At 30.9% G+C, this 24,873-nt stretch overlaps 1 protein-coding gene across 2 annotated transcripts in view; it reads left to right on the top strand.

The window, feature by feature from the left end:
• Positions 1–8,752: 8,752 nt before the first annotated feature.
• The window catches only part of LOC131667646 (homeobox protein 4-like), a 227,798-nt gene continuing 211,677 nt past the window's right edge, over positions 8,753–24,873 (top strand). Inside the window, exons 1-2 of one of the 2 annotated variants that reach the window (XM_058941214.1) lie at positions 8,755–8,895; positions 9,106–9,306. In XM_058941214.1, the coding sequence (XP_058797197.1) occupies positions 9,129–9,306 (178 nt within the window). In that variant the 5' untranslated portion in view covers positions 8,755–8,895; positions 9,106–9,128. Of the gene's footprint in view, positions 8,896–9,105; positions 9,307–24,873 lie in introns of both variants that reach the window. The other variant, XM_058941223.1, reaches the window with a different exon arrangement.

Raw genomic sequence — 24,873 nt, 5'->3', positions numbered from 1 at the left:
GTTGGTGCATATTGAATGCCATTGCAGATCTTCCATAAAAAAATTCAGTCAACGATAAAAAAATTGTTAGTAGGCGATGTGCTTCACGTAATTCATCTCTTGTAATATTTTCCTGCAGTAGAATATAATAAGCTCTTATTAAATGACACCAATGTATAACGTATACTCGCACCCGGGGTATTGTTAAAAGAACAGCAGTGCTGAAATACAAAAGCCAATTCTGATATTCTCTTCCTTTCCAAAATTTACGATCCCTAATAGAGCAAGAATTACGAACTAAGCTTGTTGGAACTAAAAAGCTTCGAAGAATATTGTCTATCGCTTCAATTTCTGCATTAGTCAACGAACAATGTAAATGTCTACTATCTATAAAATATTTGACATTTTGTTTAGCAAATCCTAAATCAATGAAATGCAGTGGATCAGGAACAAATCCAAATACAATATTGTAAAAAGTTAAAAGTGCAAGTATCGATTCATTATTAACGCCGAATACAGTAGTTCCAGACTCAACAGCTTCTCTCATATGTTCTCGAGTTCTCGCGTCAGTTCTATCAGGTATTTCATCATTTATTACTACGTACTTCACACTACCGCCTCTACCTACAGCAATGTAATATCCAGGATGTAAGCACCAGTTATCCAAAATAGCCATTAAATTAGGTGACTCCTTGCATTGGAGCGCGAGCTACTGAATCGACGCAACAGCATATTGCATATACGTACACAGTATGAATAATACCATTAACTTTACAAGATATCCCTCGATCAGCGAATACATTAATTTTTTCCACGAACGGACTAAAAAAGACGTTCATGTCTATTTTAGACTTTCCAAAATAGAAACCGCAAACAATGGGGTTCAAGTGTCTCGTTTTGAATGGTAGCTCCATAAGCATTATTTGGATCGGCGTTACAGAAAAAGCAGAGCTTTCAAATATCGGCGAAGCATCACTATTGAACATAACAGTTGCAAATCGATCTTTTTTATGAAAAGGTAACCACTGTCGCAATTTTTTCGAAACGAGTCCATTGTGAAATTCATTTATGTCTTGGGAATCGCGTGATCGAGCCCTAACAACAGACTCATAATGAGACCAATTATCTTCCAGATAATGAGCTATCTCCCATTCGGGGTCGTTAAAGAAAAAAAAGCTGTATACGTCGGATTTTTCAGAGAAAATCGTAAATTGCAAGGACCACAGAAAGCATTACGATCTAGTTCGGGATCAAATCTTCTCACAAAAATTTTACAACGAGGACATAATGCAAAATAATCCACATGACTATTGCAATTGAAAATTTTATCTATTAGATATCGAGATTGCGGCAAATCAGATGTACCATTAAACAAGTTCTGCATTTTAAATAAATCAGCAATCGCCGTTTGTGGTAAATTATAATTCAACGCGAATTTCAATATACACAGCATAATTTCTACTTTAGATACATTAATTCGCGCGTCCACAAAATTGTTAGCTGCTTCATCGGCTAATATGTTAAGCAGTCGGTTTCCGGGACCGTTCTGTTGTAAGAGGGGGTCATCTATTATTTCTTGATAATCGAAGAGATCTTCTTCGCTGGCATAATTGATTTAGTAATAAATCATGCAAGTCGACTCTTGCTTCCTTGAACATATATTCAACGTTTAACAATTGTACAATTACGTTATTCAAAAGTACATTATTCTTAATCAAAGTTTCAGACAAAATTCAATAAACAATAGTGTTGATTTAAGAAATTTTTGGTTCGAACTATATTATTCAAACTATATTCATAATATTAATTGGATTTCCTGAATTAACCCATCGAGGCCCAAGCCAAAAACTGGATAAGATAGCGCCAAACTTACTATGCCATTCATAGCATAAGTGGAAAAAAATACCCCTGGCATAGTTAGTTTGGCGCTTTCTCATCCACTTTTGACTTGGGCCTTCATGGGTTACATAAAATAACGTCATTGTTTGCAAAACGTTATTCAACAAGCGTCTCTGTCACACGCATGATCTTTCGCTTGCCACTTTGACATAGCGCCTGTTCTCGAATTTCACCGCAAACTTAATATTACCAGTGAATCAATCAGCCTACCTCCAATTCAAGTATTGTCTCTCCTGACGATTCATCTGTCCAGACTCTGTCATCATCTGGCGATTGAACGTCCACTTCCTTTCCGACCTTTCCATTGTTCACATTCACGTGTCGCCGGTCGCACATCATTACACATCCAGAATGCCGGTACATTCTTATGGGTGAGTTTAATTTGTTTTTCCTGTTCATACTTAAAAATTAGATCCCCAGCATATACGCGAACGTGTAACATAACAAATCCGTGTCTCCGATAATGTAAGTACGAATAATTTAAGCAATTTTGTCTAATGCTTATCAAAGGCAAAATCACAAACATAACCTCCGAAAAACAAATTTATGCTTTTAATTGAATTCTAGTTTTTAACGTAACGAATCTTTATTACAACAATTATTTTCGACGAGGCAATGGCAACTATTACAAAATGCTACACGTCAATAACATAACCTTCATAAATGTTATTAATACTTTTTCATAAAATCAACTTTAATTATATTGAGACTATCATAATCAACTGATTTATAAAATAATAGAATAGATTAATTTTTGTGCAGAAATTCTCACAATATAATTTTTGTATTTGTTGGCGATAAAATTCAGTGTATACATAAAACATACATAAACATAAAGATTCCATACGTAGAAATTGTGTATATGTAACCAATGTTGTCAAATTACCTTTATCTTTTCAAAATTCTAGTTATGTCTCACATATAATTTTATTGTGTGCAGAGAATGGTGATGCAAGAGAGACTTTAGCCGCTGTCCAGAGCCCACAGTGACATTCGAACCACCAACTTCTGAACCACCAACAAGAAGCTGTAGGGAATTTTGCAAAGGCTTTCTTATCGAGTATTCAAGATCTGTTGTTATTGAAAGGAGTTCTGTTCATACTATTGCAGGTAAAATGTTAACTATTAATAGTGATATGATTTTTAGAGTATCAAATAAATTGAGTTTATTTGATTTTTAGTTTATTTGAGTTTACTTGAGTTTATTTGAAATTTTGATGCATAGCTGAATTGCAAGCATGCATAAATATATACTTTTATATTCAAACATTCTCTCTAATATGTATTGTTGTTTTCTGCAGGTATAACTGTTGACAGGAGCCTTTTTGGAATCTCTTTTTTTTTACTACAGCCTAGGGCACGAGTGGCTGTTTTGTTTCAAGTATCGATCTATACTCTTCGTTGACAGCTCAAAGTTGAATTTCTGTGGACATTGGAGATAATTTGCCAGGTAATATTTCAAGTATTTTCAGTCTCTACGTAGAAACTCTGCATTGATTTTTTAAGGTGGGTTTCTAGTCATAATTCCCATATTTTTTGCCTGACACTTATTCAAGGATAGAAATTGAAGTCCTTCATGTAGAATTCTCAAATTTTGATCACTGATTTTATTTCATAATACAAGTCTTTTGAGACCAAATGCAACCTATTAATATATTTCTGTCCTGAGTTATATATATATATTAGTTTGACTATATCTTTTTTCATTGAGAATGTTCCATGCGCATACTATTTTTATCAAAATCGTTGTTTGTGGACTTATTTTGTTCGACGAAGCAAGCCTCACAAAAGTTACTTAAAACTTAAAATTTTTCATCGAAACCCATCTCCAACTGAAATAAGCCATGAAATGTGAGATAAATGTTAATTTTTTACTAATTTTTCAGATTAAATTCAGATTTTATGACTTATTTCAATTGGAGATGGGTTTCGATGAAAAATTTTAAGTAACTTTTGTAAGGTTTGCTTCATCGAACAAAATAAGCCCACTAACAATTATTTTGGTCAAAGTAGTATGCGCATGGAACATTTTGAAATTAGGCTTGAAAAACAGCTTAATATGCTTATTTAATGGGAAATTAGAATTTAAAGAAAATAGAATTTTAGGTAGAAACCCACCTTAAATCATAATTGATTTTTCCAATAGAGGTAAATCCACCTTTTTGCCAAAAAAATTATCAATGAGGCTGTTCGTGGAAATACTTTTGTAAAAAAATGTGATAAGTGTCATTTACAAAATTATATGAATTGATTTTAGAGTGAAATAGAAATAGTCATGACAATGTGAAAGAATGGAAAAAAAATTGAAATTCATATGTTAGGGAATCAAATAATACAATCGAAAGGTAATAACAAGTTACTTACCTGTGTCTTTCCGTTATTATAGTAGGTAATCATGTCAGCAAAAGCGGAAAGTGGCTATTCGGACAACGAATCTGACGCTGCATAGAAAACCGATGAAGGAGCCGCACAAGTATTGTACGCTGCAATACGAATTTACATTGGAAATCGAAATGTCCGATTTATTTCTGTTCAAGACATAAAAGAATTCGATCCAGAACGTAAAGACTTCCCATATGTTGCTTTCATTGCCAATGGCGAGGATGAGGATAAGAACATTGTGTATGAACCTGGTGATGTTCTTGGTGTATCAAGTTAGTAAAATGATAACTTTACTGTAAAGTTTACATCAAAATACTTGTATATGTTTGTATATATATTGAAAATTTCTTTTCACATTTTTAGACGACAAAACGGAGTTGGAAACTAGGCAACTAAGATGGCGAAAACCAAATCTGAGAAAAAGTGAAGTTTTACAACAATTGACTCTCAACAATGTGATAGTTGATGAAGTGCAGGTACGGGAAAAGAGCAAATCGACCAAACGCAAAGGTGATGAAAGGATTGCTTCCACAACCAGTACTTAGGAAATATGTTCAACTTCGTCACAAGTAAAACAAAACAAAATATATATTATAACCATATTAGAATTTCGTAATATTCATTTCTTTGCGTTTCTATGTGCCGTAGATACCGGCAGTTCCTTCTAATTTCGGAGAAGCACTGAAAGATTGCCATGGTAGAATACCTGATAAAGATTTGGACTTTGGTACTGCACAAAACGTGAAGGAAGATGAGCGTCTTGCTCTAGAATTGGCAGATAAAGATGCACAAATAGATTTACTGATGAAAGAATTACAGAAAGAGCGAGAGAAAAATCGAAATATGACAAGCAGTGCTGTTGGAAGGAGTTCAGCTCCGAAAAAAGGCAGCAATTATGATACATACAGCAAATCAACAGGTGGACGTCGGTCTTGTCTAACACCAAAGAAGTTACTGTTGGGTATGTTACACATTATCTAACTGTGATTCTATTCAATAATATTTGATTTTCATTCGATCTTCTTCATTGCAGGAACTCCTCCTTCTCGAAGAAGCCCTCGAAATGTGAAAAATACATCTGAAAACAATGACAGCACGGTGGAAGCGACAACTTCATCCCTGTCGCCAGGATACTGTAAGTTTCCTATATCAATATATTTATTTTCGTATTTACTTGACATCAATTGTTTGTTGCAGCAATGACTCCGACAAGAAGAAGTCCAAGATTATCGACACAGAATAGCCCAATTCTAAATGTAGCTGATATTGTCAAACCACGAGACAACATCAACGTCCAGACGAAAAGTCCATCGGCAGAGGTACAAGTGAAACTTGAAGAAAATGCATATGAGCCCAAAGTCAAGAAGCCTAAGACAGCAAAGTACGTTAAAAAAAAAACACGATTTCACGTATACATTGGATGATTACAAAAAGGCGGGCGTACAAATTCGTGAATCCATGTCTCCATGGACCAAGCAAACTGTGAATCCAGATACCAATAAAGAAACTAATGTAAGTATCCATTATCACGTAATGATAACCGTTCCAATTCTTTGTTTGAAATATATAACTTCTTTCTTATTATTTCAGACTGACATGATTCACCTTCATTATGGCGTTTCAGTTAAAGTAACTGGTTGGCGTAGCGCTTTGCAGGAGAAAACACACAAGCTGTTTTTGAAGAATCTTATGCTTCAGATGTTTGACCCAGAAGAGTGTATTACCTTAGCTATACAACCTAACCGAACCCAAGTAGCATCTGGCCGTAAATATGTGCCGTCAAGAGAATACAATGTTCTCTATAGTAAGACCTTTTTTATCTTAAAATTAAGTCGTATTTTCAATAATAATGAAATTTTTTTTATTAATTTTCAGAAGTTTGGCTTCAGTATCTGGTAAAAGCAAAAATTATAACGGCTAGAAGAACCAATACTCAAGAAGATGCAAAACGTGAACAGATTATAAAAGGATTTGGTCGTCAACTGGGCATAGTTATAAGCCAAATTCGTACGGATTATTTCGCCGCGGAAAAAAATGGTTTGCTGCACGAATTTTGTAATCGTGACAACAATGAAGAAGAAGAAGGTGATCCACGTGACATTGATGCTTAATCACATTTTTTCATGTATTTATTTATATTTATTTATTTTCGAGTTGATGAAACATCAAATTAGAGTTTATATTTTGAAATTTAAGATTTTTGTAATCGATATTGATGCCTGTGCTTCTTCCTCTCTCCGTTTCGTGTGAAATACCGTTTTTCTTGATACCAGTAAAAAAATTCCATATTTTGTTGTTTTAGTGCGATGAATATTATTTCTATTTTATGTGGAGGATGTTATACTTTTTTATTATTTTAACTAGAAGTAGACGAAAAAAAAATCGATACTGTAATTCTATAATTTGACAAATATGAAGCGTCTTTCAGTTATAATTAGTTAATGTAAATTCGCATTCCATTTCATTTTTTTAACAACTTTTCCAAGAATGTTTTTTGTAGCAGAAGTCTCAGTTCAAGTTGAACAAAAAAAATCTAATATCATACATTCGTATAGGACTGATATGATATATGTACTACAATGCAATAAGGCTCTTTCGCTCTCTATAAAATATAAAATATTTTATTTTCAGCTGTTTAACGTTTGCGACAAATGTTAACTCGATTCCATTTTTACTTGTTTTCTCCGATGCAATCCATATTTTTATTATTCTGTTAGTGGTTTATGCGTATAGTTACCGCGATTACGGAAGTAGTGATAAAAATAAAGAGTTTTCAGAGCGTTTTAAAAGGTTCGGAGAAAATGTGAACATATTATTTCCATTACGTAGTTTTTACAAACTTGCATTTCATTTGTACTGAGCAAGTTCAAGTTGCAATTTAGTTATAAACTATAATTTTTGTAATTGCTATTGACTACTGGCAATTTTTCTACATACCACTAAAAAATGTATTTTCATTAAAAAAATTTAATAAATTTTGATAGAAAAAAATGATTTTGTAAAATCACATCATTGTTGACCTGTGTATGAAAAACAAAAAGTTTGCACTTGACGTCATTTTCAGATACGAAACGACAATAAAACGTTTTTTAAAATGACGTTATTCTTTTAAAATGACGTTATTCTCGATGGTAAAGCGGTTAAAAAAAGGTTATATAAAAATAACGTCATTATAAGGGACAAAGTGATTCAAAAAGGTTTTGAAAAATGACGTCATCGTAGGCGACACAGCGATCCACAAAGATTTTAAGAAATGACGTCATTTTTAAGGAGAAAAATCAGGAAAAAATATTTTTGAAAAATAACGTCAGAAATGTTCCAATTTCTGACATCAAATAACGTCATCTTGATGTCATCGAATGACGTCAGGAAATAACGTTATTATTTTCAACCGGGTTGTGAGGAATATTTTTAACGAAGTTTCTGAGGAATATTCTCTTCTTAATTTTATTATCTAAATTAATATTCATCTGAGGAGTTTTAGAAAACTTCTTCAAATATTTTAGTAATTTATGTTAAGAATCTTTTTATCAATATTTCGAGGAATATTACATGAACATGTTTCAACCGTATTATCAAACCAAATGATAAAAATATTCCATAAATAATTTCTGGAAATTTTTGATAATGTATCATGAAACGTATCGAGAAACACTGCCAAACTTTTATAAGATAATGATCGTAATGTTTCTGCAAGATTTGTTAAAAATGTTGATTATTGTCAATGGATATTGCACTGAACCGTTTCTGCAATATTTTAAGAATATGACGTAGAAAATCCCACAGAATTATTTTTAGTTATATCAAAAACATTCCTACAGTATTTCGGCAAGCTACAATCTGTGGAGAGAAATAAAACACGATATTTTTAGTAACATTTAAAAAAACAAATTCTGTATACCTATACAATTAGTTATATTTTAATCATTTTAATTTACATATGGTTGATATTTAATTTTCAAGTAAGAAATACATATTAATTATATTATTCAATCATGGAACTTTATCAAAATATATAACTATTCCGAATAACTTATATTTCTTTCATTAACTCAGGATAAAATTAAATTGTAGATGAATTTGGATAACGATGGAGTGCTAAATGGAGTGGATATAGTGTGTATAAAACTATTATGGAATTGTCAAAACTTCGCTTTATCTCCGGCCATAATTATTATAAAGGATTAATAACACGATAATATGTATAAGGCGCTCAAAGCGGGTTTAAACTGCCTAAAACTTTTATAGTTTGTCATAATCTTGTGTCATAAGTCCGTTATATTATTTAATGCCCTATAAATAAATAATAAAACAAAATAAATACAAGGTAGTAATATAATTCATTAAAATGTAACAAATCATGATAAAGAGAGCTAAAGGTACACGAAATATCTATAGATATAGCAATTAATTCTATTGGGACCATCAAAATTGAAATGCAGGAGTAGGGATAAATTCAGTTTATACTTGGTTTAGTTCGCTTGGAGCGGCGTAAGTAGATTGACCGGCACTGTTATTGTCATTTTGATACTTTTACTACTGTCAGTAGTATCAATTTTTATCAGTTAGTACCAATCAAATTGTACGGTTGATAAATATGTCCAAAAATGATTAAAGATCTTATGTTATTTTTTGGTACGTATGTAAAAATAATTTGCGATGGTTTAAATAAAATTAGGAAATGAAATTATCAGGATTTTACTATTGAAAATTCGTTGTGATGTTTACACAGTTGTATTATTACGTATTAAAATTAAATGCTCTCAGTTCAAACTTTCCAATGATTAATAAGCTTTAAAAATGCATAAGTATATGATTGTTTAAATGCTTTTTAATATACTTCAGCAAATGTGAAATGACAATGTAGTATGCAATTGATAAATAGAAAAGAAATTGGCGTAACATGCCGAGATTATTTACAAATGCATCAGGAGCATTATTATTTGCAACAGCGTACTTCAAATACTTTTCCGATTCCGGAATACATTATGAATGAGAAAATTCAGGATGACGAATATTCTTGTAGAATTACTCTTCAAATGACAGGTAATAATGAATTAAAAAGTCATTGTGATTAATAAAGTATATATGTTATATTAAATATTCTCTAAGCCTCTTCACGAGTATTACGTAGCATGCACGAGGGTGATCCATGATGTTACTTTTGAAAACCCCGTTAAAAAATTAAAAGAAATTTTTTACGATATTTTTTTATTTCTTTTATAACATCAATAATAATAATAATAATAATAATAATAATAATAATAATAATAATAATAATTTAGACTTATATTGCAATTAATATTTTTTAGTTTATCAGAAAGTAAAATATTACTATAAAATTTGAATTAAATTAGACAACTGAAATGATAATTTTTATAAATAGAAAGAAAATACTATAACCGTCAATAAAGTCTTAAATATAGAGCACTGCAAAAAACCAATGTATATTATTACAAATTTTTTATCAATATTCATTTACTAAAATTGCTTCGAATTCGTAGAACATATTAAATGTTTAGTAAAACGACAAGAACTGCATTAATATTTTAAGGGCTAATACGCGTGGGTTGTTTGGTTTCCAAGTGACAAGAATTATTCCAAAAATTTTGCTGCAGCATACATTTTGCAACATCTTCAACATTTCTAGCAACCAACAAAACTGTTGTAGAAATATTGACACAACGTTTAAAATGTCCGTTTTTGTTTTCAGAATAATAGTTACCAAAAGGTTTCGGGAATGCTAGTTGTAATTTTTTTTTTTGTGAGGCAGTCTTTATGTAATATTTCTATAATATTTTTATACCAAGTTCGTGAAACATTGCTATTATATTTTCTTAATATTACAAAGGGTATTTTTTTTCCTAAAGATTAACTTTACCCAACATTTCTGCAACATTTTTACAATCAAATATAAAATGTTACTCATCGTAACTCTCCTAAAACAAATCATTTTTGCTTATTGTAAAAATATTTATTACAGGCCTAAAATTCATTTGTTCTAGAAGTGTGCCCACGACGTTAAGTCAACATTTTATACTCAACTGCAAAAATGTTTTAAGAGTGTTATGGGAATGATGGTTTCTATAAAAAAAAATGATTTCTCGAACGTCTAGAAACAAAGGCGGACATTTTGAACGTTGTTGCAACATTTCCGTAATATTTTTGCTGGTTGCCGGAAATGTTGAAGATGTTGCAAAACGTATGTTACAGAAATATTTTTCAAAAATTGTTGCTGCTCGTCATAAATATACACGATCTTAAAGAAAATAAGCAAGTATTCAGTTATAGAGGGCAATATAGAGAACTGTACCCTCCTAAAAAAGATGATGTTTAAGAATTGATTTAAGTTCTAACGTAAAATTTATGAGATGTTTTTCGATCTATAAAACTAATATACAGAGTAAATTCTTGCAAAAGAACTTGTATTAGAATTTATCGACAATTACATTGATATTTTTAATAAGGCTTAACATCGTCATGCTCAGGCTGTGCGTTTTCTATGCCTAAACTGACAATGCTCATGTTTAATTTCCATAAACACTGTGTATAAATATTACAGTTGCTGCTTCATTTGCTTGGAAGATACGAGCAACGTAATGAATTAATTTACCTAATATGACGCCATCTATATATCATCGGAACTTATTCAATGATGAAAATTCCAATGTCCTTCTAAAAAGTTTTTTTTTTCTACGGTCACCATTCATATTGTTATGGACCAATAAATTTTACCTGTCATCATATAACGTTTAAATATAGAGTAGTATGAGAAGTAACGCATTAAACTTTAAATCTATTGATTGACTAACATTAAAATGTAGAACGATCACTTAAGGGTTAAGGGAGTAAAACACGTCACAATTTCAAATGAAATCGAACGTGGATTATCTTTAGGGCTTAGAGCGATTATGTTCCTAGAACCAGAATTTATAAGTAGCTAAGTCCAAGTTAATACCTTAAGTTTAAGTCTAACAAGGGAACCACCCCAATCCGACTTCAGCGATTTTAATGATTTTTGGATATGTTGTAATATTAAAAAAAATATTCGACACGTTTTTTTTATCGACTGACATCCACTTTTAAGGGATGAAATCCACTTCTGAAAACTACTTTAAAAAATGGTTTTTTAAGATCTGCATCTAATAAATATTTCGAAATAAAATCATATCAGTAGAAGCACCTATTTATAAGAAAATTTTGGCACTGATTTTATTTAAAAATATTTATTAGACGTAGAGATATATTAAAAACCCATTTTTTTGGATAGCTTTCAGGGTTGGATTTCACCTCTTAAAAGTGGGTGTCAACCGATAAAAAAAAAACGCGTCGAACATTTTTTCGAGGATTACAACATATCTAAAAATCATTAAAATCGGTGTGGTCGGGTGAACCTATTCCTACTTCCTGTGAACATTAATAAATAAATGCCACCGATTCACTAAACATTTTACAATTGCTTATTCGTGCCACGGTATTCTCAATTTATAGAAATTAATCAACAAGCATTTCCGCCGTACAATCGGTCGAGGATATTACAGTATACTGCTGGTTCTGATTCTGTGGTTCCCGTTTGTGTTTACATTTTTTCATTGAATGGATCCATTCCTTTTTGGCAAATATTTGTTTGAAATTGTCGAAATTGATTAATTAGATAATATTTTTTAAATATTGAAATGGCGGTGACAAATACTATTAAGTCTAATCAATTTGTAAAGTTAAATTTTCATTAGTACATATTTTAACTTTGGTTCATTTCAATGAGAATATCATTCATTGTTATGGATGAGAAAAATTTAAAAGTTATAGCAGAACTTTTAGTTCATATATAAGGAGAAATTGATAGCTTAATTGGTAAATATTTATGGATAATTATTTTTTTAGTAGTCATTTAATATTTTCTATATTTTTTGTAGTGCAGAAGTTTTTACAGTTACAAAAAAATAATAGGAACCGCGCTTCAATATTTTCTTGTTGATACTTCTCATATTGTGATGAAACGTATATTATTGTTTTTCTTGTGTTTACGTAGGGTAAACTAAAATCGACATATATCTGTTCATTAATTTTCATTTATTTAATCATAAATGAATATCAATATGACTGTTCGACTAGGTATGGAGTCTTCTATAGCTTTTATTTTACGTATATAGTTGTTGTTAGTTTTACATTCGGTACATAAGAGAAAAGCTGATTTTATTAAATTTTATTAGCAGCGATTACCTCCTCATTCGACTCAAATTTCTGCCCGGCGAGCGACTTTTTCAAGTTTGAAAACAAAAAGAAGTCGCACGGGGCTAAATCTGGAGAATACGGTGGATGGGGCAGCAGTTCGTAGCCTAATTCGACTAATTTGGCCATGACGACGGCGGAGGTGTGAGCCGGTGCGTTGTCATGGTAGACAAGCACTTTTTTTTTCGCCAAATGGGACCGTTTTTTCTGCAATTCGACGTCGAATCGGCCCAATAATTCGGCATAGTACAGCCCTAGGATCGTTTTGCCCCTCTCTAGGTAGTCGATGTAGATCACACCTTGTGAATCCCAGAAAACGGTGGCCATCACCTTTCCGCCGATGGGGCAGTCTTGGCCTTCTTCGGAGCACTTTCGCCGAGTAAAGTCCGCTGTTTCGACTGTTCCTTGGTTTCTGGTGTATACCAGTAGATCCATGTTTCGTCGACTATCACAAAACGACGCAGAAACTCCTTCGGATTGCGCTTAAACAACTTCAGACATTGCTCTGAAGTTGTCTCACGGTTGCGCTTGTTGTCCGGAGTAAGCAAACGCGGCACCCATCGCGATGACAGCTTTCTCATGTCCCAAATTTCATGCAGGACATGACCCACGCGGTTTTTTGAGATGCCTACGATCTTAGCTATCTCGCGCACCTTAAATCGTCGATCTGCCAATACGAGATCGTGAATTTTTGTCACGTTATCCTCCCTGGTAGCAGTTTTCGGAGTACTTGGACGTGGCTCTTCAAACATCGACGTGCGACCACGTTGAAACTCGTTAAACCAATTTTTGACGGTCGCCATCGAAGGAGAAGAGTCACAGTACACAGCATCCAAGCGCTTTTTGATTTCGCTGCGCGATTTCCCTTCCAAAAACAAGAATCGAATCATCGGCAGATACTGCTCTTTTTCCATTTTTCAAAAATCAACGGACACACTTGCTTTCACACGCTCTCAAAAATAAACTACGACTCCGATCCGGCTGAAATCTTGACAGTAACCATCGAGAAGGTTGTACTACATGATAGAATATTTCTTTTGCGAGAGTGGCGCCATCGGGCGGTGAGGCTAAGTACTTATCGGATCACCCTCGTATACATATGAGAATGAATGTAGATCCACTGTTATATTTGCTATGCATTTTCATACTAAATTAGTGTGAACAAAAGAAGACTATTTCACCTAGCTTGTAGATTGATGGCTCCTGTGACGGCTTTTATATAATCTTCTATAAGATTATATAAATGACACAAACACACACGCACATACACACACGCATGTGCGTATACATATATATATGGGTAAAATTCAAAAAATTGCTAAAATGACATTTTTTAAAAATGAAAAAAAAATTTTTTTAATTTTACTTTACATCTTTTTATATGTTTATATATATCATAAATAAAAAGAAAACAAGAATGGGCGAGCTATTTTTGAATTCTTTTAAAAACGGCGGCATAAAAAAGTTTTTTAATTTCTTTTTTTTAGAGTTTCAAGTTTAAAATTAAATATCTCAGGAACGACTTGATGAATTTAAAGAAATCCAACGGCATTCGAAAGGTACGGGTAAATACTATTATTTTCTGCATTTTAAAATATTTTTAATACTTTTTACTTTATTTTTTTGGAGTTACAATTTTTTACTTGGAAATTTTTACCATAAATAAATAAAGTTAAAAAATTATAAAATATACTATGTAATATTGAAATACATAAAATTGCAGTATTTGCTGTCGCCTTTAAAATGCCGTTCAATTATTTCAAATTCAAACAGTTCTTGAAATACTAAACTTTAAAAGCGTGACACGAGGACATTTATATTTCTTTTTTTTATTCAATGTTGTTACGTTGTAATCGATACATATAATAATAATATATACTTTATAGTCATTTTCAAGCTCTTGGCGTGTACTTTCTTTTCCCCGCTACTCGATCGCGATAATATTTTTTTTTCGTAAAAAAAGTAAGCGTGATACGAGGACATGAGAAAAGGTACGTTTTTTTACGATCTTATTTAAGTGTATTTTTTCACCTAACATACAACTTATCATACCAATAACCTCTTCAATTGATAGAAAATAAACAAATGTTAATATTTGAAATCATTTAGCATTGAATTTTTGACTTCTTAAATATTTATACCATAAAATGTCGAAAGTGTGACACGAGGACAAAAAAAAACATAACTTTAAGCTTAATTTTGAACACTATTTATTAAGTTATTGCATTTCTGCGCCCCATCATTCGATTCCTTGTTGTAAGACCTTCAAAAATCATTGTAGTAGATTTTTAATAAATATTTATTTGAATACATTTTTCTTTGAAAAACAAATACTTCTGCGCCCACGACGCGTGACACGAGGACATTTTTGCTTGTTTTTCGGTCATGCAGACCAAAATTAGTGTTTTAAATAATGTTTTAGTATCTGAACAAGTTGTTTAGGGTTGTTGTTAACGAACTATATCAAGTAGACATGTGGATATAGTTTCCATAAAAAACTTAGGGCCCAAAAACATGTATTTACAATTTTTTGAATTTTACCCATATATAACATAAAAATATAAATGTTATATTTTCTATCTTCAAGTACTCGTAAAAGCTAGCATCGTTTCTATTATTGATCTGAAAATCAAATTTGAGTGATTTACAAAAAATAACCTTTTACTTCGCAAAATATTTACTTACCACAATTTAACACGGTTCACAATTCTGAATACCAAAATTAATAAAAATAATTTTTAATAGTTTATTTTATAATTAAAATCAATTTGTGAATGTTAGGGTTTAAAATTAAAAAAAAATTATTGCTTTTATTTTACAATAATTGAAAAAGTTGTGTAACTGATTTCTTAACCCATTAATACCCAAGCCGAATCTGGTAGAGATAGATAGCCTTGAAATAACTATTGAGTTCATGTTATAGCTCAAAAATAATTTACACGTGTTTTTTCTTTTTGCATTTCCAATTGTTTATAAAAAGTTATTTAAACAAATTGACAAAAGTTTTAGTTTTTTGAAAAACTATTTACGGCAATCGATTCTACGGGAAAAACCAAGGCGAAAACCTCTTTAGTCTTTTATCATACAATTGTAATTAGAAATCATAAAGCAGTTTCCATCATTTGAATTTTACGAACCGAATGTGAACTAAAAATAACTTGAAAAAGATTTTCTACGGTTGTACTGAAATAATCACACCATCAGTAGAAATTCCTCATAATTTTATAATTCTTTCTAATTTTCATTCCTATCTTCATTTCAAATGTAAATCGAATAAATAGTTCGGTGTCATATACTATTTCGACGATAGCTTGTCACTCAGTGAAATAGAAGTCTATTCTATTATATTGAATAAATTACTAATTTTGTTCTTTTTATATACTTCAATATAAAACTGTAATACCATGACGAGGCGAAGAATTGCTGATTTGAATGAGATGGTTGACGGTGATGATATAGATGGTGACCATCATGTTGATATTGCATTTCTTCCAACAGAGCATGAGAGCTCAGATGAAGGTTCAAGTAATGAAGAAGAAGAATATACTTCACTTCGGCCGCTTCCTACAGGATCGTATGAACATATAAAGAGTTCTTATACTAGTGACCAGAAGTTACTAGAACCGAATCATAAGTATGATTGGCATGATAATGCTTTGAATTATGACGATCTTCCAGATGATGACTATGATCTTTCATCTATTTCATCATTTTACTCAAAAAGTTCTTTGGAATTGTTTGAACTCTTTTTTTCTCAATCAATGAAAAACTTTATTATAGAAGCTACTTCCGAAAACCACTTTGAATTGACCAATGATGATTTAGACCGATTCATCGTGATCATTATAATTACTATAGTCAATTCTAGGGAAAAGCATTGGTCCAACAACAAGCAGTGTCCAATAATAAAAGAACTTATGCCAAGGGAAAAATTTGTAAAAATAAAAAAAAACATTAGGTTTTATAAACTTCAAGACAAAGATGAAAAAGATACAGTCTGGAAAGTCAGATATTTATTTGAATTATTTAGGGAAAATTGTATGAGATATGGATTTTTTGATTATAATTTGTCAATTGACGAAGTTATGGTCAAATATTTTGGAAGATTCAGCATCAAGCAATGCATTAGGAACAAACCTATAAGATTTGGGATAAAGCTATAGGCACTATGTTCTTCAGATGAATATATATATGATTTAGATATATATACGGGCAAGTTTGGTACTGAATCTGAAAATCCTTTAGCTTTTGTTTGTTTGGGATCGAGAGTGGTTATCAAATTACTTCAAAGGTTCCTGGAGACGATTAAAAATGAAAATCTGGCAAAATATCATTTGTTTTTTGATAACTTCTTTACATCTTCAGATCTCATGATTCACTTAAGAAATATTTGATTATCGGCTACAGGAACTGTTCGTCAAAATCGCGTCAAAGCAAAAATCGATGTGTCAAAGAAAGCTGATAGAGGAACAACTATCTCAGTTCATGAAGCCAATTCAAAACTGAATTACATAACGGTGATGGTCTCAAAACCCGTATCAGTTCTCTCAACTAAATACGGAGATGAACCGAAAGTTGAAATGAAAAGATGGCATAATAAAACTAAACAAAAAATTCTCTTTCCTCAAGCTTTCTCAATGTATAATAGGTACATGGGTGGAGTAGACTTACACGACCAGCATTGTAATGCACTTATGCCTACAATCCGAAGCAAAAAATGAACGTGGTGTCTCTTCATGAGACTTATTCAAGCTTCATTAGCTAATGCTACTGTTATTTACAATAAACTCCATCCAGATGAGGAGAAAGGTTCAAAAGATATTGTGGAAGAAGTTTGTGAATATTATATTCAAAAACTCGAAAATACTCATCGACCCAAACGACAGAAAAAAGTTAAAACTCCGACAGAGGAACATCAGATAAAGGTTGGGAAACGTAGAATGTGTGACAACGAAAATTGTTCAGTATTGACTGAATATTGTTGTTCAAAATGTGATATTTATTTTTGCAAAACTCACGGAGAAAATCATTCGTAATTGTTTCTTAATCAAAAACAATCAATGTAAAAAATTGTCCAGCTTAAATTTGAATGTAGATTCTAATCGAGAAAATAAACCCTCAAAAATAATCTTTAAAATAACAATTGTTTAAGAAATCTAATGTTTAATTTTATGTCCCAAACTAAATCTTTTAAATAATAAATATATCGTAAAAAAGGAAACCAACTTTAGATCGTGATTTTTATAATGGAGAAAGTTGAATTTTGAAATAATTCATACATTTACGTATACAGTATGCCTGATTAACAGTAATATTAGTTTCAGTGTATATTTATTATTTTAAGTAGAAAACTATTTTTTTCAAATATTTGCTCATTAATGAAATAAAGCGATTAGATAACTAACCATAGTCTCTACTGTTACTTGTTAAGATTTGTAGTATATTACTTCAGAAAGAATTGATTTAATATAAATGTGTCACTATCTACTGATTTACAGAACACTACTACGTTACTAATGACTTTTGTTTCCTAATATATTAATAAATCTTAGTTATTATTTAATGCTGTCAAAAAATAACAAATTGTTCAATATAATAAATGTTTCATTGTCACATTACTTTTCAATTTCCGATCTTTCATATATAATAAATTATTATTCTTTACGAGATATTTTGTTTACACATTAATGTATTTTGTAATACTTACATTATGTTTTGGATCACATGAAAATGATAATTTTTCAGGAAAAGATCATACATTTCATCATTTGTATTATGGACGTACCTAACCAATTCAGTAAGTCAAAGCAGAATGTAGTTGTCGTATAGTTTGCGTAGTAGTAGATGTGGCAACGCTGTACGAGTTACTTCGCGCGGTTTTGAAAGCTACGAGATCAAAATTGTAGGCAATACTTATTCATCGTAGTTAATTATTTTCTTTTAAATTATTTCGTACGAACTACGAAGATGGTAGGATGGAATGAAATAAACGTAAAAAATTAAATGCACAAACTTTCATTCAAACAGAATTTTTATTCAAACATTCATATATTATTTTCAAGACTTTTACTTTTTGTTACTTTCAGAATTTGGTTTTCATCTTCGCCTAAAAGTTGAGCAATTCCCAAATATTTACTTTCTTTGAAAGCATCAAGAATCGTGGAGTACGTTATTTTAGCAGAGACGATTTTTAATCGTATTGCTCTTAACCCATTAACGTCCAAAATGTCAAAATTTCTTGCACGTTTTCAAAGTGATTTTTTCCTATGTAATTGGCGTTAAAAAAATTCTTGAACCACATATTCTGATGTAAAATTGCATGCTCTTTCAGAATCCGTTGCCAGAATCATGATAAAACTCACAGGAAAAGAGATATGCTCGATTAAAACATAAAAAACACCTAAATTTTCGAAAAAAAAAAATTTTTAGGATTTTTTTTCGAAGTGTTACGGTGAAGATATCACCTTGCGACCGTGATCAAAGGTGATCATGGGATTTGAAGTTTAACAGGAAATTTTTTTGTTTACCTTGAACCATCGCTTCTTTACAAAATGGCGGAAAAAAAGAATTTTTTTTTTTCAATCTTCATCAACTTTTTTCTCAAAATCTATGGTCTTTAGAAAAAAATTCATAAAAACAAAAATGCCTTAGAATCGCTCGAGGAACATTCTCAAATTTTTTCAGAATTTTTTGAGACAATTTTTGATTTTCCGGGAAACTTGGCAAATGGAATTTTCAAAAATGTCTCCAAAAATTCTGAAAAAATTTTAAGATATTTCTCGAGTGATTCTAAGACATTTTTGTTCTTATGAATTTTTTTCTAAAGTCCATAGATTTCGAGAAAAAAATTGATAAAGTTGAAAAAATAAAAATTCGTTTCGGCCGCTATGTTCAATTTATCAATTTTTTTCTCGAAATCTATGGACTTTAGAAAAAAATTCATAAGAACAAAAATGTCTTAGAATCACTCGAGAAATATCTTAAAATTTTTTCAGAATTTTTGGAGACATTTTTGAAAATTCCATTTCCCAAGTTTCCCGAAAAATCAAAAATTGTCTCAAAAAATTCTGAAAAAATTTGAGAATGTTCCTCGAGCGATTCTAAGGCATTTTTGTTTTTATGAATTTTTTTCTAAAGACCATAGATTTTGAGAAAAAAGTTGATGAAGATTGAAAAAAAAAAATTCGTTTTTTCCACCATTTTGTAAAGAAGCGATGGTTCAAGGTAAACAAAAAAATTCCCTGTTAAACTTCAAATCCCATGATCACCTTTGATCACGGTCGCAAGGTGATATCTTCACCGTAACACTTCGAAAAAAAATCCTAAAAATTTTTTTTTGAAAATTTAGGTGTTTTTTATGTTTCAATCGAGCATATCTCTTTTTCTGTGAGTTATATCATGATTCTGGCAACGGATTCTGAAAGAGCATGCAATTTTACATCAGAATATGTGGTTCAAGAATTTTTTCAACGCCAATTACATAGGAAAAAATCACTTTGAAAACGTGCAAGAAATTTTGACATTTTGGACGTTAATGGGTTAATGTACAATCATCTAATAAATGTAATTCTTGTAGAGCAGTTTTTTTTCTTTTTTTTCTTGCCTTTTCAGACTGGCAATTTTTCCTTTTGTTTTCTTTCCAACATCATCCCAGTTTACATGAAATTTTATAATATCTTCACTTGTAATGTTCATTTTGACTAATAATTAATTGTTCTAAAACTATCACATCACTCACAGCATTATGAGCTTCAGATATAACTATATTTTCAATAAATGCTAAAGTTCCCAGAGCATTTGCACCCTTCCCTTTCCTACCACTAATTTTTCTTATTATAAGTAATGTATCACCAAATCCAGCTACGATACTTTTGAAATTCTCTTCCATTGAGACTAGTTTCGCTGCTCTAATTAACTTAGTTCTGTCAAAACAACAGTTATGTGCAGTCAGAATACATTTATTCTTAAAACTACACAAGAATGTATAAAATGCAAGCATGCCATCTTTCAGACTAAATGCTATCACATTTTTATTTTTGCACTGCAAATTATTTTTTACATACGTCAAATGGTGAACTAAGCTTGCTTCAGCTGAAATCATTTTTCTTGGAGAATTATTAATGTATGCTGAAAATTGAAAGTCCTTATACTTTGCTGCAATTTGTAATATATCCGCCTCATATCCGAATCCGCTGGTTTCCAAGTCAAATAATACATTAATATAAGGTGCATCCTTATTAATATTACTAAATTGCACAGGTGGTTGCACATTCAAATCTCGAATCAACCAACATTGCTTTCATACGTAGTATCTTCTGACAATTATTTTGCATTTTTCAATTGATTCCTTAATTTTTTATTTTTTAAACGACGTCTTTAGCTTCAACTGTCGACTGCTTTCTATATCTTCTTTCTCTGAAAGCGTCTACTTTTTCGGCATATCGTTTGGTATACCCACTAGGAGACAAAATCAAATTGACGGTTACATCAACGGAGTACTTTTCACCATCACTTTTTTTATTTATCGCACATGCAGTACGTTGACTTCCTGATGCAGACATTCTATACAGCCGTGATTTTGGAGCATAACTACAAATACTATTATGTAAGCTCTCGTTTGGATTAGTTGAAATCAAGTTACACAATTCTGCTGCTTTTCTCACTAAAGTACCAAACATTTCAAATCTTCAAATAATTTTTAATCACTAAAACCTTCACCAATAACTAAGTGTTAATACGTATCTGGATTTTTGAGATACCCACATCAATCGCTACAATTAGTGTAAATATTATAACAATGATAAGGTATATTATTTAAACTTTTTGCCATAGCAGAGGCATCACCTTTAGATTAAGGCACGCAGTAATTAAAACACTTTTTAAGTAATTAATTTCGTTACTATTTAATTCTTGTGCTGACTCTTTGTCTATACAATTCACTAACTACTCCTTTAGTAGTGTGATTTTTATCTGAATGCTTAAAAATTTCATGATCACAAGCTTCTCTCATAGCCTTTATAGCACAGCTATCCTTATCGGCTCCAACACCACCAACTTCAACTAAACATTCTTTAAATATTTCATTATTTAAGAATTAACTAGCAGCATAGGGTTCCATGGATTTCGCTGATCTTTCGAAGTTTTTTCGGCAAAAATGTTCGTCAAGAGGAACATTGTTAACACAGCATTTACACTTTCTATTGAGATTTATATAAGCAAGTACTTTTTTGGTAAAGACTCCAATAAAACTACCAGTACCAGACAGACTGTCGTAACTTCTACCTGAACCTTTAGTTTTCCAGCTCGTATTAAAAAGTACGAATAAGTAAACACGCTGTTTCATTAAGTAATCGACATCTACATTTTTGAAGAAATCAAAGTCTTCACGTAAACTTGGAAATATTAAATTAAGTTTCAGGTGCGATGGCCTGAAAAAAATGAAATATAAAAAACAATAAATCAAGACAAATTATGTTGAGTCACATTTTATTTGTCATTTTACATGTATAAATCTAGAAAAAATATACCATAATTCATGATTAGCTCTAAAATCATTGCATAAACACATACGATAAACTCGTACGTATTGAAAATAAAATTATTTTTCAAACTACAAGTGAACGATTATTTTTAGAATATTGTATAATATTTTGCTTCACTTAATATATGCACACACACACACACGCGCGCGCGCGCGCACGCATGTGCGTATCTTTGTGTAAGCGTGTGTGCGTGTGTTTGTGTACATGCAATCGTTCAAATATAAAATATATACCAATAAACGTACATGTCGATAATTATACCATCATACTTAGCAGAGTACAATAAATTCCATTATTCACTAAATATAATGAAACTATAGTTAAACAATGACGTATAATCGATGCAAATGATTTTTATAATTGTTGAGCAAAAATTGCATGACAATTTTGAAAACATTTTCTGTAATAAAAATTTTAGTATTAATTAATATCCAATCGATTAGAAGTACGATGTAATAAAAAATCTTTAAAATTATTGTGCAGTTCCATTCAATTACTGCATGCTAAATACGTTAAATATATACATGGTGTAACAGATATTATAGAAATATGTTATAAATATTTACAATTATGTCGTATAAACATATTATAAGTTACCAATAATTATTTACTATTCAAGCGTAATAGATATTTTTAGTTCACAATAGTTATATACAATTCAAGCGTAAAAGACATTAAAATCTAAAACTTACAATAATTTTTCAACTACGTCAAGATTCTCAATCGATAATCTCTTTTCTTCCAAAATTGCTTCTTTACAGCTTTCATCAGCCATCTCTTCAACACAAATTCCTACCTCTTTTTCATGGTCTTTGAATGTTGGCCAAGATAATGTTGCCATATTCAAAGCAGCAAGAATTTTATTTAAATGTGTAGTGCCTATCCCAGCATTCAGTGCGCCTAAAATAATATTTTTATAATAATTAAAACTACACTTCCAATTATTTTTAAAAACTGATTCTTAACATTTAAAAATTAAAAAATTGTACTTTTAAAAAAATGAATTTTTAACATATTAACCGATGACAGCTTTTGTATTTGTATCATAATGCTTTTTGTTGCTACTAGTAGTATGTTGCTTATCAGAAGTAACATCAGAAATAAACTGACATTTGTCACACTTTATTGAAAATACTGATGCTAGTCCAAACTGTTTTTCCTGCACCACATCTGAAAAATGTAGCTTGAATTTGCATCATGCGCGCTGCACGCGTATACAGCTGTTGCATGACAACGTATATCTAAATATTATTGCGACGTTTCCAAGCGTAGGGTATGCCAACAATAACGTTGTTTTCTATAATATTTTTTTTTCATTGACTAATAATCAATGAAACGATATTATTAAAATCGGAAAATAATCCTTTAAATATTTCGTACATGTTAAAAAAGTTTCAATGCTATTAATCGTTTCATTCCATAATACTAGTTCAGAAAGAAGTTTCCATAAGAGACAGTGTTAAATGCGACAAAAAAGAATTGTTAATATCTCGTTAAAAAACTAACCCCAGGTCTCCAAACTTTAACCACATCTATTTTAGGTGTAAATCTTAATATATAAAAATTATCAGATTTTTTACAACGTTTAATCTATTTGGTTAGGTACCTCCTTAACATATATTCTTCAATTTAATTAATTTTTTTATCGCTTACAAATCCTGCATGAGACGTATTACATTCTTCTAATTCATCAATATCCCTTTTTTTGCTTGGTTAAACGTCTAGCTGGACACATTTTGTACACCTCTCTTTCAGCGCTCATAACTATTGCCTTTCGAGGTGAAAAAATCGCAATAGGTGTATTTTTATAGTTTGAAGCGTGCTCTTTCTGGTGCAACTATACAAATTATCGAAGAACTTCATTTTTATGCTCAAAAAGATTGTTTAGAACAAAAACATCATTATTATCGAAGATAACTTTTTTTAAATTCAAGTTTTCAAGGAGATACCGGCTTGAAATCAACTTCCAACCAGTCTAGATAATGGACGCGATCTATGTCTAAATCTAAAAAATATGGGATGTTGACGACAGTTTGACCAATTAGACATTTCAAAATGGCGTCCCAAGTGTAATACTTTTGCCGAAATATTCATGAATTTCTTTCTCGGAAACGAAGCACTTTACCAAAAAATTTTTTTAAATAAAAATTGCGTAGAATTGGCTAAATAATACAATTGAATTGTTTTCGAAAAGTTACAATTAACTTTTTTAATTTTGTAAATAGTTAATTTTTGATAAATCGCAATAAATCTTTTGAATCGTTTCGAAAAAAATTTAGATATACTTTTTGGCTGATTCTAAACACTTTTTATTCATTATAAAATACTTTGTTTCCGACGAAAACACTTTCTAAGATCACTTTTTAATTGCCTGGTGATAAGAATTTAGAACAAAGAATTTCACGAAAAAATTACTAAGTACAAAAAGTATTAAAAATAGGTTAAGGAGTACATATAAATGTTTTTCTGTATTTTTTAAAATTTTAATCATTTCGTACATTTAAAAAAAAAATTCCAATTAAAATTGCATATTTTATAGATTATAGTATATTTAAAATGTATCTATAGACGAGATCATTCAATTAGTCCATGACATTAAATAAGAATACATTATTTATTTAAAGAATTCCAATTTGTTTTAAAATATAGTCCCTTTTTAACTCTACATTTATAATAGCGGTGCTCAAGCTTTCTTATACTTCCTAATAAGTAATTTTTATCAAACTCCTCAAAATGCTTATTTGTCGCAGCAGATATCTCTTCATAGGGTGAAAATTTTTTACCTCCAAGCCATATTTTCATGTCAGTAAACAAAAAATAATCGAAAGGCCAAATCCCG

Source organism: Phymastichus coffea, unplaced genomic scaffold (genome assembly GCF_024137745.1).
Source record: "Phymastichus coffea isolate CEN01 unplaced genomic scaffold, Cenicafe_Pcof_1.1 PCOF00005, whole genome shotgun sequence".
NCBI classification, from domain to species: domain Eukaryota; kingdom Metazoa; phylum Arthropoda; class Insecta; order Hymenoptera; family Eulophidae; genus Phymastichus; species Phymastichus coffea.
This window is presented reverse-complemented; position numbering and strand designations above follow the sequence as displayed.